This window comes from Mobula hypostoma, chromosome 4 (assembly GCF_963921235.1).
Source record: "Mobula hypostoma chromosome 4, sMobHyp1.1, whole genome shotgun sequence".
In the NCBI taxonomy this organism is placed as follows: Eukaryota; Metazoa; Chordata; class Chondrichthyes; order Myliobatiformes; family Myliobatidae; genus Mobula; species Mobula hypostoma.
In genome coordinates, this window is record NC_086100.1 from 99,606,426 (window position 1) to 99,625,112 (window position 18,687).

At 43.7% G+C, this 18,687-nt stretch overlaps 1 protein-coding gene across 1 annotated transcript in view; it reads left to right on the forward strand.

Annotated features, from left to right (window-relative positions):
* Positions 1–18,687, forward strand: part of cfi (complement factor I) — a 205,100-nt gene that overhangs the window by 124,490 nt on the left and 61,923 nt on the right. The window contains exon 7 of the mRNA XM_063046272.1: positions 345–452. Coding sequence (XP_062902342.1) covers positions 345–452 — 108 coding nt within the window. The remainder of the gene's footprint in view (positions 1–344; positions 453–18,687) is intronic.

Below are 18,687 nucleotides of genomic sequence, written 5' to 3' on the forward strand. Positions count from 1 at the left end.
GCTATATGGGAGGCAGGGTATAAGGGTTAACACAACGCTGTGAGTCGAAGGGCCTGTACTGTGCTGTACTATTCTATATTCTATGTTCTATATAATAGCCAATTTAACCTACCAATGGACACATTTTTGACATGTGGAGGGAAAGCTGAGCACCTAGGAGAATTCCACACTATCACCATAACAGGCAGCAACATCGATCAGAATCAACCCCATTTTGTTAGAGATATAAGGTAGCAGCTACTTGTTCCCCTGTGCCAAGGAATATCATCAGTGCAATGAAAATGTAAGCAAATGAGCCCATGGCATTTCCTCAAGCTTGATATCTTTTTCTCTTGCTAAAATAGATTGCCACCATTCTTATTCCTGCAAGTCCGGCGTATGTATTCCAAATTTTTCATTATGTGATGGTGAAGATGATTGCTTGGATGGAAGTGATGAGAATAACTGTATTGGTAAGAAATAATATTCAAGATTATTCTCTCTCTCCCTCCATAATGCTGCCAGATTCAAGGATATTTCCAGCATTTACAGTTTAATTCTGGCTCTGAGTGGTTAGCTTGTGACCAGAATTCCAAGGAAATTGGAATTATAATTTTTCCCCATACAACAAAAGAGGAAATGTCCCTGACTCTGGATTCAGGAACATTCTCTGTAGATGTAAATTCGTATGATCAAAGACCCTTTGACAGAACTGGGAAGGTTAGATAGTAAGTCTGTTAAGCAATAGGGAGGTTGGAGGATGGGAAAGACATTTCATAGGGTAAAACCTGGATGATCATAGGGATAATCTGTAAACAAGGTTATCTGATCAATGAGTGAGTGGAAGTAGAGAATGAGATTATAGACGATTAGCCATGCTGCATATGTCACAATGGCGGGGGCATAGGGAGCAAAGGTGGACCCAAATGCAAGACACATCTTGTGAGGTTAATTAAATTTAGTTTACTGTTCAATATCAGGAGAGCTAGGCAGAAGCAGGAGTAGCGAACTGGACAAGGACTGAGGACTACGACTAGGTTAGGACCAAGAGTCTGGGCTAGGACTCGGGATCAGCTCTCAGAACTAGAGGAGACATGAAGAGGCTAGGGTATGGACTCCGAGCCCGATACTGGGCAAGGACCCAGTACCTGGGTCTTGCCTCGGGCTCGGACCCCAGAACCAGGCATGGACATGGCATGGGCTAGGGAGAGGAGAAACATGGGAACACAGAGCCTCGGTCTTGGGAGAGCAGGTACGTGGAACCATGGACACATACACAGAACACAGAGTCGGGACCCCTCCTTGGGTACAGGACAGAGGGCCAGGACTCACACACAGAACAGAGAGCCGGGACCCCTCGTTGGGTACAGGACATAGAGCCTGGACTCATGACCCTCCGCGGGGCAACGGCAAGACGGCCTGACTTACCCCACGGAGGCGAGGACAAGACGAGAGAACATGACCCCCCATGGGGCAATGGCAAGACGGCTTGACTTACCCCACGGAGGCGAGGACAAGACAAGACAAGACAAGACCAACACGAATGAACACCAGACAGTACCTATCTAGCTCCGGCAATGGAACTAGACCGAAGTGCAGGCGGGGGCTGCAGACGAGGGCTAGAGGCGAGAGGGACAGAGAAGGGATTCAGACAAGCGTATAGGACAGTAATCACAGACCGCCAGGGCCAGGACTTGTCTCAGATCTGGGAAGCCGCCAGGGCCAGGACTCGACTTGGTGCTTGAATGTCACCAGGGCCAGGACTCGACTTGGTGCTTGAATGCCACCAGGGCCAGGACTCGACTTGGTGTTTGAATGTCACCAGGGCCAGGACTCGACTTGGTGCTTGAATACCACCGGAGCCAGGGCTTGACTTGGAGCCTCCGGGTAGTGGCGAGCTCTCGACTCGGCCCGGGAACAGTAGACAGCGGTTCTTGTTTCCCTCCAGCGGGTTAACTGACAGACCCACCTCGGTGAGGAAACTTTGCAGGCTCGCTTTGGTGAGGTAACTGGACAGGGTTGCTCCGGTGAGGAGAGGCGATTTACTGGCACTCGCTTCGGCAGAGACTAGGCTTGCTCCGGCCAGATGACATGGGCACACCGTACCTTAGATGACTTTGCAGACGCTCCAGTGCCAAACGGCTGAAAGCCGGAGACTATAAACTACTGGTTCAGCCGAGCATTAATTGCCTCTAATCACCAAAGCCGAGGGACATGGGAAAACAGGGAATCAACAGTCTGGATCGTAACATAAACAAGGTAAATTTAAAGGGACCCCGATCCGGACCATGACAGCATAGACATGGGCCCTTCTCTGCCGATATTTTTGCTCATCAATCTAATGATAGTTGCCCATGTTAGGGTCTTCAAATTCTTGCCTTTTCAAATATTTGTCTAAATGCTTCTTCAAAATAGTAACTTTATCTGATTTCACCATCTCTCCCAGAAGCATGTTATAGATATCAAATATAAATATCATTTCACACTCAGATCCTCTTTAAAAATTGTTCCTCTCATTTCAAGTCTATGCCCTCTCGTTTTTGATACCTCTACCATAGGAAAAAGATTTAACTAGCTACCCTTATTGGACAAGCGATCCCTATTGAACTAGCTTCACTTATTGGAAATGCTCCCCTTATTGTAACATTACCCTATTGGCCTAGCTGCCGTTATTGGCCTTCCTATCCTTATTGGAAACGCTACTGTTATGGAATACCTACCCTTATTGGATTAGATGCCCTTATTGCACTTTCTACCCTGATTGGGCTAGCTCCTGACATTGGATACTTTACCCCTATTGGACCAACTACACTTATTGGACTGGTTACCCTAATTGGACTAGCTACCGTTATTGGCCTCGCTACTGTTATTGGACCAGCTGCCCTTACTGGACTAGCTATCCTAATTGCATGAACTAACCTCACTGGACTAACTACCCTTATTGCACAAGCTGCCCTTGTTAGACTAGCTGCCCTCAATGCACTAGCTAGCCTCATTGCACTAACTACTCATATTGGCCTAGCTGCCCATATTGGCTTAACTACCATTATTGTAGATGGTACCCTTATGGCCGAGCTACCATTATTGGCCAAGCTACCCTCATTGTACTATCTACCCTCACTGTACTAACTACCCTCACTGCACTAACTACCCTCTTTGTACTAACTACCCTCACTGTACTAACTACCCTCTTTGTACTAACTACCCTCATTGTACTAACTACCATCGCTGTACTAACTAACCTCTATGCACTAGCTACCCTCTTTGCACTAGCTAACATCACTGTACTAACTACCCTCATTGTACTATCTACCCTCACTGTACTAACTACCCTCACTGTACTAACTACCCTCTTTGCACTAGCTACCCTCTTTGCACTAGCTACCCTCACTGTACTAATTACCATCACTGTACTAACTACCCTCATTGTACTAATTACGATCACTGTACTAACTACCCTCTTTGTACTAACTACCCTCATTGTACTAACTACCCCCATTGTCCTAATTACCATCACTGTACCAACTACCCTCGTTGTACTAACTACCCTCATTGTACTAACTACCCTCACTGTACCAACTACCCTCATTGTACTAACTACCCTCTTTGCACCGGCTACCCTCTTGTACTAACTACCCTCATTGTACTAGGTACCCTCATTGTACTAAGTACCCTCACTGTACTAACTACCCTCTTTGCACTAGCTACCCTCACTGTACTAACTACCCTCACTGTACTAACTACCCTCACTGTACTAACTACCCTCATTGTACTATCTACCCTCACTGTACTAACTACCCTCATTGTACTATCTACCCTCACTGTACTAACTACCCTCACTGTACTAACTACGCTTACTGTACTAACTACCCGCATTGTACTAACTATCCTCTTTGCACCAGCAACCATCCTTGTACTAACTACCCTCACTGTACTAGCTACCCTCATTGTACTAACTACCCTCTTTGTACTAACTACCCTCACTGTACTAGCTACCCTCACTGTACTAACTACCCTCATTGTACTATCTACCCTCACTGTACTAACTACCCTCATTGTACTATCTACCCTCACTGTACTAACTACCCTCACTGTACTAACTACGCTTACTGTACTAACTACCCGCATTGTACTAACTATCCTCTTTGCACCAGCAACCATCCTTGTACTAACTACCCTCACTGTACTAGCTACCCTCATTGTACTAACTACCCTCTTTGTACTAACTACCCTCATTGTACTAACTACCATCACTGTACTAACTACCCTCACTGTACTAATTACCATCACAGTACTAACTACCCTCACTGTACTAATTACCATCACTGTACTAACTACCCTCACTTACTAACTACCATCACTGTACTAACTACTATCACTGTACTAACTACCCTCATTTACTAACTACCATCACTGTACCCTCACTGTACTAACTACCCTCATTGTACTACCTACCCTCTTTGCACCAGCTACCCTCATTGTACTAACTACCCTCATTGTACTAACTACCCTCGCTGTACTAACTACCCTCACTGTACTAGCTGCCCTCATTGTACTAACTACCATCACTGTACTAACTACCCTCATTGTACTACCTACCCTCTTTGTACTAACTACCCTCATTGTACTAACTACCCTCACTGTACTAACTACCCTATTTGCACTAGCTACCCTCATTGTACTAATTACCATCACTGTACTAACTACCCTCATTGTACTAACTACCCTCATTGTACTAACTACCTTCACTGCACTAACTACCTCTTTGCACTAGCTACTCTCACTGTACTAACTACCATCACTGTACTAACTACCCTCACTGTACTAACTACCCTCATTGTACTATCTTCCCTCATTGTACTAACTACCATCGCTGTACTAACTACCCTCTTTGCACTAGCCACCCTCTTTGCACTAGCTAACATCACTGTACTAACTACCCTCATTGTACTAACTATCCTCTTTGCACCAGCTACCCTCTTTGCACTAACTACCCCCATTGTACTACCTACCCTCTTTGCACCAGCAACCATCATTGTACTAACTACCCTCACTGTACTAACTTTCATCACTATACTAACTACCCTCATTGTACTAACTACCCTCTTTGCATTAGCTAACCTCATTGTACTAACTACCCTCTTTGCACTAGCTACTCTCATTGTACTAACTACCATCACTGTACTAACTACCATCACTGTACTGACTAATATCACTGTACTGACTACCCTCATTGTACTAACTACCCTCTTTGTACTAACTACCCTCACTGTACTAATTACCATCACTGTACTAACTACCATCACTGTACTAACTACCCTTATTTACTAACTACCCTCACTCTACTAACTACCCTCACTGTACTAGCTACCCTCTTTGCACCAGGAACCATCATTGTACTAACTACCCTCACTGTACTAATTACCATCACTGTACTAACTACCATCACTGTACTAACTACCCTTATTTACTAACTACCCTCACTCTACTAACTACCCTCACTGTACTAGCTACCCTCTTTGCACCAGCTACCCTCTTTGCACTAACTACCCTCATTCTACTAACTACCCTCTTTGCTCCAGCAACCATCATTGTACTAAATACCCTCACTGTACTAACTACCCTCACTCTACTAACTACCCTCACTGTACTAGCTACCCTCATTGTACTAACTTCCATCACTGTACTAACTACCCTTATTGTACTAACTACCCTCTTTGCACTAACTACCCTCAGTCTACTAACTACCCTCTTTGCACCAGCTATCCTCATTGTACTAACTACCCTCGCTGTACTAACTACCCTCACTGTACTAGCTACTCGCATTGTACTAACTACCCTCTTTGTACTAACTACCATCACTCTACTAACTACCCTCATTGTACTAATTACCATCACTGTACTAACTACCCTCATTGTACTAACTACCCTCACTGTACTAACTGCCATCACTGTACTAACTAACATCACTGTACTAACTACCATCACTTTACTAACTACCATCACTTTACTAACTACCCTCTTTGTACTAACTACCCTCTTTGTACTAACTACCCTCACTGTACTAACTACCCTCACTGTACTAACTGCCCGCTTTGCACTAGCTACCCTCACTGTACTAACTACCATCACTGTACTAACTACCCTCACTGTCCTAACTACCATCACTGTACTAACTAACATCACTGTACTAACTACCATCACTTTACTAACTACCCTCTTTGTACTAACTACCCTCTTTGCACTAGCTACCCTCTTTGCACTAGCTACCCTCACTGTACTAATTACCCTCACTGTACTAACTACCCTATTTGCACTAGCTACCCTCATTGTACTAATTACCATCACTGTACTAACTACCCTCATTGTACTAACTACCCTCATTGTACTAACTACCTTCACTGCACTAACTACCTCTTTGCACTAGCTACTCTCACTGTACTAACTACCATCACTGTACTAACTACCCTCACTGTACTAACTACCCTCATTGTACTATCTTCCCTCATTGTACTAACTACCATCGCTGTACTAACTACCCTCTTTGCACTAGCCACCCTCTTTGCACTAGCTAACATCACTGTACTAACTACCCTCATTGTACTAACTATCCTCTTTGCACCAGCTACCCTCTTTGCACTAACTACCCCCATTGTACTACCTACCCTCTTTGCACCAGCAACCATCATTGTACTAACTACCCTCACTGTACTAACTTTCATCACTATACTAACTACCCTCATTGTACTAACTACCCTCTTTGCATTAGCTAACCTCATTGTACTAACTACCCTCTTTGCACTAGCTACTCTCATTGTACTAACTACCATCACTGTACTAACTACCATCACTGTACTGACTAATATCACTGTACTGACTACCCTCATTGTACTAACTACCCTCTTTGTACTAACTACCCTCACTGTACTAATTACCATCACTGTACTAACTACCATCACTGTACTAACTACCCTTATTTACTAACTACCCTCACTCTACTAACTACCCTCACTGTACTAGCTACCCTCTTTGCACCAGGAACCATCATTGTACTAACTACCCTCACTGTACTAATTACCATCACTGTACTAACTACCATCACTGTACTAACTACCCTTATTTACTAACTACCCTCACTCTACTAACTACCCTCACTGTACTAGCTACCCTCTTTGCACCAGCTACCCTCTTTGCACTAACTACCCTCATTCTACTAACTACCCTCTTTGCTCCAGCAACCATCATTGTACTAAATACCCTCACTGTACTAACTACCCTCACTCTACTAACTACCCTCACTGTACTAGCTACCCTCATTGTACTAACTTCCATCACTGTACTAACTACCCTTATTGTACTAACTACCCTCTTTGCACTAACTACCCTCAGTCTACTAACTACCCTCTTTGCACCAGCTATCCTCATTGTACTAACTACCCTCGCTGTACTAACTACCCTCACTGTACTAGCTACTCGCATTGTACTAACTACCCTCTTTGTACTAACTACCATCACTCTACTAACTACCCTCATTGTACTAATTACCATCACTGTACTAACTACCCTCACTGTCCTAACTACCATCACTGTACTAACTAACATCACTGTCCTAACTACCCTCACTGTACTAACTGCCCGCTTTGCACTAGCTACCCTCACTGTACTAACTACCATCACTGTACTAACTACCCTCACTGTCCTAACTACCATCACTGTACTAACTAACATCACTGTACTAACTACCATCACTTTACTAACTACCCTCTTTGTACTAACTACCCTCTTTGTAATAACTACCCTTACTGTACTAATTACCATCACTGTACTAACTACCATCACTGTACAAACTACCCTCATTTACTAACTACCCTCACTCTACTAACTACCCTCATTCTACTACCTACCCTCTTTGCACCAGGAACCATCATTGTACTAACTACCCTCACTGTACTAACTACCCTCACTGTACTAGCTACCCTCATTTTACTAACTACCTTCACTGTACTAACTACCCTCTTTGTACTAACTACCCACTTTGCACCAGCTACCCTCATTGTACTAACTACCCTCATTGTACTAACTACCTTCACTGCACTAACTACCTCTTTGCACTAGCTACCCTCATTGTACTAACTACCCTCACTGTACTAACTACCCGCTTTGCACTAGCTACCCTCACTGTACTAACTACCATCAATGTACTAACTACCCGCTTTGCACTAGCTACCCTCGCTGTACTAATTACCATCACTGTACTAACTACCCTCATTGTACTAACTACCCTCTTTGCACCAGCTACTCTCATTGTACTAACTACCCTCATTGTACTAACTACCCTCTTTGTAATAACTACCCTTACTGTACTAATTACCATCACTGTACTAACTACCATCACTGTACAAACTACCCTCATTTACTAACTACCCTCACTCTACTAACTACCCTCACTGTACTACCTACCCTCTTTGCACCAGCTACCCTCTTTGCACTAACTACCCTCATTCTACTACCTACCCTCTTTGCACCAGGAACCATCATTGTACTAACTACCCTCACTGTACTAACTACCCTCACTGTACTAGCTACCCTCATTTTACTAACTACCTTCACTGTACTAACTACCCTCTTTGTACTAACTACCCACTTTGCACCAGCTACCCTCATTGTACTAACTACCCTCATTGTACTAACTACCTTCACTGCACTAACTACCTCTTTGCACTAGCTACCCTCATTGTACTAACTACCCTCACTGTACTAACTACCCGCTTTGCACTAGCTACCCTCACTGTACTAACTACCATCAATGTACTAACTACCCGCTTTGCACTAGCTACCCTCGCTGTACTAATTACCATCACTGTACTAACTACCCTCATTGTACTAACTACCCTCTTTGCACCAGCTACTCTCATTGTACTAACTACCCTCATTGTACTAACTACCCTCTTTGTAATAACTACCCTTACTGTACTAATTACCATCACTGTACTAACTACCATCACTGTACAAACTACCCTCATTTACTAACTACCCTCACTCTACTAACTACCCTCACTGTACTACCTACCCTCTTTGCACCAGCTACCCTCTTTGCACTAACTACCCTCATTCTACTACCTACCCTCTTTGCACCAGGAACCATCATTGTACTAACTACCCTCACTGTACTAACTACCCTCACTGTACTAGCTACCCTCATTTTACTAACTACCTTCACTGTACTAACTACCCTCTTTGTACTAACTACCCACTTTGCACCAGCTACCCTCATTGTACTAACTACCCTCATTGTACTAACTACCTTCACTGCACTAACTACCTCTTTGCACTAGCTACCCTCATTGTACTAACTACCCTCACTGTACTAACTACCCGCTTTGCACTAGCTACCCTCACTGTACTAACTACCATCAATGTACTAACTACCCGCTTTGCACTAGCTACCCTCGCTGTACTAATTACCATCACTGTACTAACTACCCTCATTGTACTAACTACCCTCTTTGCACCAGCTACTCTCATTGTACTAACTACCCTCATTGTACTAACTACCCTCATTGTACTAACTACCTTCACTGTACTAACTACCCTCTTTGCACTAGCTACCCTCATTGTACTAACTACCCTCACTGTACTAACTACCCTCTTTGCACTAGCTACCCTCATTGTACTAACTACCCTCACTGTACTAACTACCCGCTTTGCACTAGCTACCCTCACTGTACTAACTACCCGCTTTGCACTAGCTACCCTCGCTGTACTAATTACCATCACTGTACTAACTACCCTCATTGTACTAACTACCCTCTTTGCACCAGCTACTCTCATTGTACTAACTACCCTCATTGTACTAACTACCCTCATTGTACTAACTACCTTCACTGTACTAACTACCCTCTTTGCACTAGCTACCCTCATTGTACTAACTACCCTCACTGTACTAACTACCCTCTTTGCACTAGCTACCCTCATTGTACTAACTACCCTCACTGTACTAACTACCCGCTTTGCACTAGCTACCCTCACTGTACTAACTACCCGCTTTGCACTAGCTACCCTCGCTGTACTAATTACCATCACTGTACTAACTACCCTCATTGTACTAACTACCCTCTTTGCACCAGTTACTCTCATTGTACTAACTACCCTCATTGTACTAACTACCTTCACTGTACTAACTACCCTCTTTGCACTAGCTACCCTCATTGTACTAACTACCCTCACTGTACTAACTACCCTCTTTGCACTAGCTACCCTCTTTGCACTAGCTACCCTCACTGTACTAACTACCATCACTGTACTAACTACCCTCATTGTACTAATTACCATCACTGTACTAACTACCCTCATTGTACTATCTACCCTCACTGTACTATCTACCATCTTTGTACTAACTACCCTCACTGTACTAACTACTCACTGTACTAACTACCCTCATTGTACTAACTACCCTCACTGTACTAACTACCCTGTTTGCATTAGCTACCCTCATTGTACTAACGACCCTCTTTGCACTAGCTACCCTCATTGTACTAACTACCCTCACTGTTCTAACTACCATCACTATACTAACTACCATCACTGTACTAACTACCCTTATTGTACTAACTACCCTCATTGTACTAATTGCCATCACTGTACTAACTACCATCACTGTACTAACTACCCTCTTTACACTAGCTACCCTCATTGTACTAACTCATTGTACCCTCATTGTCAAGTTTGCTGATGATACAAAGTTTGGAGGTGTAGTAGGCAGTGAGGAAGGTTTTCAGAGCCTGCAGAGGGACTTGGACCAGCTGGAAAAATGGGCTGAAAAATGGCAGATGGAGTTTAATACAGACAAGTGTAAGGTATTGCACGTTGGAAGGACAAACCAAGGTAGAACATACAGGGTTAATGGTAAGGCACTGAGGAGTGCAGTGGAACAGTAGGATCTGGGAATACAGATACAAAATTCCCTAAAAGTGTCGTCACAGGTAGATAGGGTCGTAAAGAGAGCTTTTGGTACATTGGCCTTTATTAATCAAAGTATTGAGTATAAGAGCTGGAATGTTATGATGAGGTTGTATAAGGCATTGGTGAGGCCGAATCTGGAGTATTGTGTTCAGTTTTGGTCACCAAATTACAGGAAGGATATAAATAAGGTTGAAAGAGTGCAGAGAAGGTTTACAAGGATGTTGCCGGGACTTGAGAAACTCAGTTACAGAGAAAGGTTGAATAGGTTAGGACGTTATTCCCTGGGGCGTAGAAGAATGAGGGGAGATTTGATAGAGGTATATAAAATTATGATGTGTATAGAGTGAATGCAAGCAGGCTTTTTCCACTGAGGCAAGGGGAGAAAAAAACCAGAGGACATGGTTAAGGGTGAGGGGTGAAAAGTTTAAAGGGAACATTAGGGGGGGCTTCTTCACACAGAGCGTGGTGGGAGTATGGAATGAGCTGCCACACGAGGTGGTAAATGCGGGTTCTTTTTTAACAATTAAGAATAAATTGGACAGATACATGGATGGGAGGTGTATGGAGGGATATGGTCCGTGTGCAGGTCAGTGGGACTAGGCAGAAAATGGTTCGGCACAGCCAAGAAGGGCCAAAGGGCCTGTTTCTGTGCTGTGGTTTCTATGGTAACTACCCTCACTGTACTAACTACCCTCTTTGCACTAGCTACCCTCATTGTACTAACTACCCTCATTGTACTAACTACCCTCACTGTACTAACTACCATCACTGTACTAACTACCATCACTGTACTAAGTACCCTCATTGTACTAACTACCCTCACTGTACTAACTACCCTCATTGTACTAATTACCATCGCTGTACTAACTACCCTCACTGTACTAACTACCATCACTGGACGAGCAGCCTAGCTACCCATATTGACCCAACTACCATTTTTGGAAACGCTACCCTAATGGCCTAAATACCATTATTAGCCAAGCTACCCTTAGTATAACTTTACCCAAATTGGACTAGCTGCCCTTATTATAACTTTACCCGACTTGGACTAGCTGCCCTTATTGGCCTAGCTACCCTTATTGGACTAAATACCAAAGCAAATGAGCTTAGAATGTGGTTCAGTACTTGAAGCTATGATGTTGTGACCATTACAGAGACCTGGATGGCTCGGGAGCAGGAATGGTTACTTAGAGTGCCAGGCTTTAGATGTTTCAGAAGGAACGGGGAGGGAGGCAAAAGAGCTGGGGGTGTGGCACTGCTGATGAGAGATAGTGTCATGGCTGCAGTAAAGGAGGACGTCATGGAGGGATTGTCTACTGAGTCCCTGTGGATGGAAGTTCAATACAGGAAGGGGTCAATATCTCTACTGGGTGTTTTTCATAAACCACCCAATAGTAACAGGGACATCGAGGAGCAGATAGGGATACAGATTCTGGCAAGGTGTAATAATAATAACAGGGTTGTCATGGTGGGAGTTTTTAATTTCCCAAATATTGATTGACATCTTCCTAGAGCAAGGGGTTTAGATGGGGTGGAGTTTGTTAGGTGTGTTCAGAAAGATTTCCTGACACAATATGTAGATAAGCCTACAAGAAGAGAGGCTGTACTTGATCTAGTATTGGGAAATGAACCAGGTCAGGTGTCAGGTCTCAGTGGGAGAGCATTTTGGAGATAGCGATCACAATTCCATCTTATTTACCATAACATTGAAGAGGGACAGGAACAGACAAGTTAGAAAAGTGTTTAATTGGAGTAAGGGGAAATATGACGCTATCAGGCAAGAACTTGGAAGCATAAATTGGGAACAGATGTTCTCAGGGAAATATACTGAAGAAATGTGGCAAATGTTCAGGGGATATTTGTGTGGTGTTCTGCATAGGTGCATTCCAATGAGACAGGGAAACGATGGTAGGGTACAGGAGCAGTGGTGTATAAAGGCTTTTGAAAATCTAGTCAAGAAGAAAAGAAAAGCTTACGAAAGGTTCAAAAATCTAGGTAATGATACATATCTAGAAGATTATAAGGCTAGTGGGAAGGAGCTTAAGAATGAAATTAGGAGAGCCAGCAGGGGCCATGACAAGGCCTTGGTGGACAGGATTAAGGAAAATTCCAAGGCATTCTACAAGTATGTGAAGAGCAAGAGGATAAAACGTAAGAGAATAGGACTAATCAAATGTGACAGTGGAAAAGTGTGTATGGAACTGGAGGAGATGGCAGAGGTAGTTAATGAATACTTTGCTTCAGTATTCACTACGGAAAAGGATCTTGGCGATTGTAGGGATGACTTGCAGTGGATTGAAAAACTTGAACATGTAGATATTAAGGAAGAGGATGTGCTGGAGCTTTTGGAAAGCATCAAGCTGGATTAGTCACTGGGGCCGGACGAGATGTACCCCAGGCTACTGTGGGAAGCGAGGTAGAAGATTGCTGAGCCTCTGGCAATGATCTTTGCATCATCAATGAGGACGGGAGAGGTTCCAGAGGATTGAAGGGTTGCAGATGTTGCTCACTTATTCAAGAAAGGGAGTAGAGATAGCCCAGGAAATTATAGGCCAGTGAATCTTGCTTCAGTGGTTGGTAAGTTGATGGAAAAGATCCTGAGAGGCAGGATTTATGGACATTTGGAGAGGCATAATATGATTAGGAATAGTCTGCATGGCTTTGTCAAAGGCAGGTCATGCCTTACGAGTCTGATTCAATTTTTTGAGGATGTGACTAAACACATTGAAGAAGGTAGAGCAGTAGATGTAGTGTATATGGATTTCAGCAAGCCATTTGTTAAGGTACCCCATGCAAGGCTTATTGAGAAAGTAAGGCGACCTTGCTTTGTGGATCCAGAACTGGCTTGCTCACAGAAGGCAAAGAGTGGTTGTAGATGGGTCATATTCTGCATGGAGGTTGGTGACAAGTGGTGTGCCTCAGGGATCTGTTCTGAGACCCCTTCTCTTCGTGATTTTTATAAATGACCTGGATGAGAAAGTGGAAGGATGGGTTAGTAAATTTGCTGATGACACAAAGGTTGGAGGTGTTGTGGAGGGCTGTCAGAGGTTACAGCGGGACATTGATAGGATGCAGAACTGGGCTGAGAAGTGGCAGATGGAGTTCAACCCAAATAAGTGTGAGGTGATTCATTTTGGTAGGTTAAGTATCTTGGCAGAATATAGTATTAATGGTAAGACTCTTGGCAGTGTGGAGGATCAGAGGGATCATGGGGTCCAAGTCTATAGGATGCTCAAAGCAGCTGCGCAGATTGACTCTGTGGTTAAGAAGGCATACAGTGCATTGGCCTTCATCAACCATGAGATTGAGTTTAAGAGCCGAGAAGTGATGTTGCAGCTATATAGGACCGTGGTCAGACCCCACTTGGAGTACTGTGCTCAGTTCTGGTCACCTCTCTGCAGGAAGGATGTGGAAACTAAAGAAAGGATGCAGAGGAGATTTACAAGGATGTTGCCTGGATTGGGGAGCATGCCTTATGAGAATAGGTTGGAGCGACGGAGGATGAGAGGTGTATAAGATGATGAGAGGCATTGATTGTGTGGATAGTCAAAAGCTTTTTTCCCAGGGCTGAAATCGCTCGCACGAGAGGGTACCGTTTTAAGGTGCTTGGAAGCGGGTAAAGAGGAGATGTCAGGGGTATGTTTTTTATGCAGAGAGTGGTGAGTGCATGGAATGGGCAACGGAGGTGGAGGTGGATACGATAGGGTCTTTTAGAAGTCTCCTGGATAGGTATATGGAGCTTAGAAAAATAAAGGGCTATGGGTAACCCTAGGTAATTTCTAAAGTAAGTACATATTCGGCACAGCATTGTGGGCCGAAGGGCCTGTATTGTACAGTAGGTTTTCTATGTTTCTACGTTCCTATGTTACCCTTATTGGAAACTTTATGGACTAGCTACTGCTATTGGACTATCTGCCCTTATTGGAGAATCTGCCATTTTTGGACTAGCTGCCCTTATTGGTCTAGCTACACTCATTGCACTACCTACTGTTATTGGACTAGTGGCCCTCATTGCACTAACTATCATCATTGAACTAACTACCCCTATTAGACTAGCTGCCCTTATTGTCCCAGCTACCCATATTGGCCTAACTACCTCTTTTGGAAACACTGCCCTTATGGCCTAGATAGCATTACTGGCCAATCTACCCTTATTGTAACTTTACCCTTATTGGACTAGCTACCCTCACTGTACTAACTACCAACATTGGACTAACTACTCCTAATGGACTAGCTGACCTTATTGGCCTAACTACCATTTTTGGAAACACTACGCTTATGGCCTAGCTACCATTATTTGGACTAGCTGCCCCTATTGGACTAGCTACACTTAATGAAATATTACCCCTTTTGGACTAGCTACAGAATGAAATATTACCCCTATTGGACTTGCTACCCATATTGAAAACTAACCCTTATTGGACTAGGTACACTCATTGGACTATCTACCGTCATTGCACCAGCTGCCCTCATTTGAAATGTTACAGCTATTGGACCAGTTACCATTATTAGACTAGCTTCCCTTATTGGACTAGGTACCCTAATTTCACTAACTACCCTCAGTAGATTAGCTGCCCCATTTGGAAACATTACACCTAATGGACTAGCAGCCCTTATTGGACTAGCTACACTTAATGAAAACATTACCCTTATTGTAATGTTACCTTTATTGGATTTGCTACACCTATGATACTAGCTTCCCTTATTAACCTAGTTACCCTTATTGGACTAGGAACCCTAGTTGGACCAACTACCCTCATTGGACTAGCTGCCCCGTTTGGTAAAGTTGCCCTTACTGGACTAGCTACAATTATTGGCCTAGCTACACTTCATGAAAGCGTTACCCCTAACGGACTAGCTACCCTTATTGTAACGTTACCCTTATTGGACTTGCTACAATTATTACACTAGCTTCACTAATTGGACTAGGTACTCTTATTGGACCTACTACACTAATTGGATTAGCTACCCTCATTGCACCAGCTGCCCTGATTGGACTAACTACACTAATTGGACTAACTACCCTAATTGGACTAGCTGCCCTTACTGGCTAACTACCCTTATGGACTCACTGCCCTTATTGGACTAGCTACCCTGTCTGTCTGTCTGTCTGTCTGTCTGTCTGTCTTGTTTTACGGCATCCAGCTTAATGGTGCATTACCGCCACCTTCTGCTCCGGAATGTGCACTAGACATGTATTCTAAATCCCTTCACCCAATCTCTCTCGCTCGCACACACACACGCACATGCACACGCACACACACTAACCTACACTTTACCCTCCCATCTTTGACCATCCTAGTACCCTATTCCTGTTTATCCGTCATATCCTATAAAAAACCCATGTACCCCTTAAGAACGCTAAAAATACCCTAATCTGTGCTCTCTCACCCATGCCAAGCAACCCTTTTAATGTGAATTCCTGCACACCCAACTCCCTTAGTTTAATTCTCATCATCTCTCTCTGTATCCCATACTTCCTGCAACACAGAACTACATGTTCTACTGACTCCTCTTCCTGACATTCCTCACACAATCCTGTCTGGTGTTTCCCTATCATTTTCAATGTTTTGTTTAATGCACAGTGTCCCAGCCTTAACCCAGTCCACACAGTTTCCTCTCTTTTATTCCACTACCTACCCTAGTACCTGCAACACTCTGTTGTATTTGATATAAGTGCCTCCCTTTCCCTTCCCTGTCCCATCTTTCTTGCCACATTTGGTTGATTTTTTCCCAGATTACACACTTAACCTCTGCTTTACTGATACGAATGTGCATTTCTACATTTTCTTTCTTTAACGCCTTCTTTGCCAACTCATCCACCCTCTCATTCCCCTTCACCTCTACATGTGCTGGAACCCATAGAAATTTTACCTGACCTCCCTGATTTGCAATCCTTGTAACTAACTGAAGGACTTCGTAAAGTACATCTTGCCGACTGTTTAAACCATAGAACCATAGAAACTACAGCACAGAAACAGGCCTTTTGGCCCTTCTTGGCTGTGCCGAACCATTTTCTGCCTAGTCCCACTGACCTGCGCACGGACCATATCCCTCCATACACTTCCCATCCATGTATCTGTCCAATTTATTCTTAAATGTTAAAAAAGAACCCGCATTTACCACCTCGTCTGGCAGCTCATTCCATCCTCCCACCACTCTCTGTGTGAAGAAGCCCCCCCCCGATGTTCCCTTTAAACTTTTCCCCCCTCACCCTTAACCCATATCCTCTGGTTTTTTCTCCCCTTTCCGCAGTGGAAAAAGCCTGCTTGCATTCACTCTATCTATACCCATCATAATTTTATGTACCTCTATCAAATCTCCCCTCATTCTTCTACACTCCAGGTAATAAAGTCCTAACCCATTCAACCTTTCTCTGTAACTGAGTTTCTCAAGTCCCGGCAACATCCTTGTAAGCCTTCTCTGCACTCTTTCAACCTTATTTATATCCTTCCTGTAATTTGGTGACCAAAACTGAACACAATACTCCAGATTCGGCCTCACCAATGCCTTATACAACCTCATCATAACATTCCAGCTCTTATCCTCAGTACTTTGATTAATAAAGGCCAATGTACCAAAAGCTCTCTTTACGACCCTATCTACCTGTGACGCTACTTTTCAGTAGTTTTGTATCTGTATTCCCAGATCCCTCTGTTCCACTGCACTCCTCAGTGCCTTACCATTAACCCTGTATGTTCTACCTTGGTTTGTCCTTCCAACGTGCAATACCTCACACTTGTCTGTATTAAACTCCATCTGCCACTTTTCAGCCCATTTTTCCAGCTGGTCCAAGTCCCTCTGCAGGCTCTGAAAACTTTCCTCACTGTCTACTACACCTCCAAACTTCGTATCATCAGCAAATTTGCTGATCCAATTTACCATATTATCATCCAGATCATTGATATAGATGACAAATAACAATGGACCCAGCACTGATCCCTGTGGCACACCACTGGTCACAGGCCTCCACTCGGAGAAGCAATTCTCTACTACCACCCTTTGGCTTCTTCCATTGAGCCAATGTCTAATCCAATTTACCACCTCTCCATGTATACCTAGCAACTGAATTTTCCTAACTAACCTCCCATGTGGGACCTTGTCAAAGGCCTTACTGAAGTCCATGTAGACAATATCCACTGCCTTCCCTTCATCCACTTTCCTGGTAACCTCCTTAAAAAAATTCCAATAGATTGGTCAAACATGACCTACCATGCACAAAGCCATGTTGACTCTCCCTAATAAGTCCCTGTCTATCCAAATGCTTGTTGATTCTGTCTCTTAGTACTCCCTCCAATAACTTGCCTACTACCAACGTTAAACTTACTGGCCTATAATTTCCTGGATTATTTTTCGATCCTTTTTTAAACAAGGGAACAACATGAGCCACTCTCCAATCCTCCGGCACCTCACCTGTAGACAGCGATATTTTAAGTATTTCTGCCGGGGCCTCTGCAATTTCAACACTAGTCTCCTTCAAGGTCCGAGGGAACACCCTGTCAGGTCCCAGGGATTTATCCACTTTAATTTTCCTCAGGACAGCAAGGACCTCCTCCTTTTCGATCTGTACAGTTTCCATGATCTCACTACTTGTTTCCCTTAATTCCATAGACTTCATGCCAGTTTCCTTAGTAAATACAGATGCAAAAAACCTATTTAAGATCTCCCCCATTTCCTTTGGTTCAGCACATAGCCGACCATTCTGATCTTCAAGAGGACCAATTTTATCCCTTACAATCCTTTTGC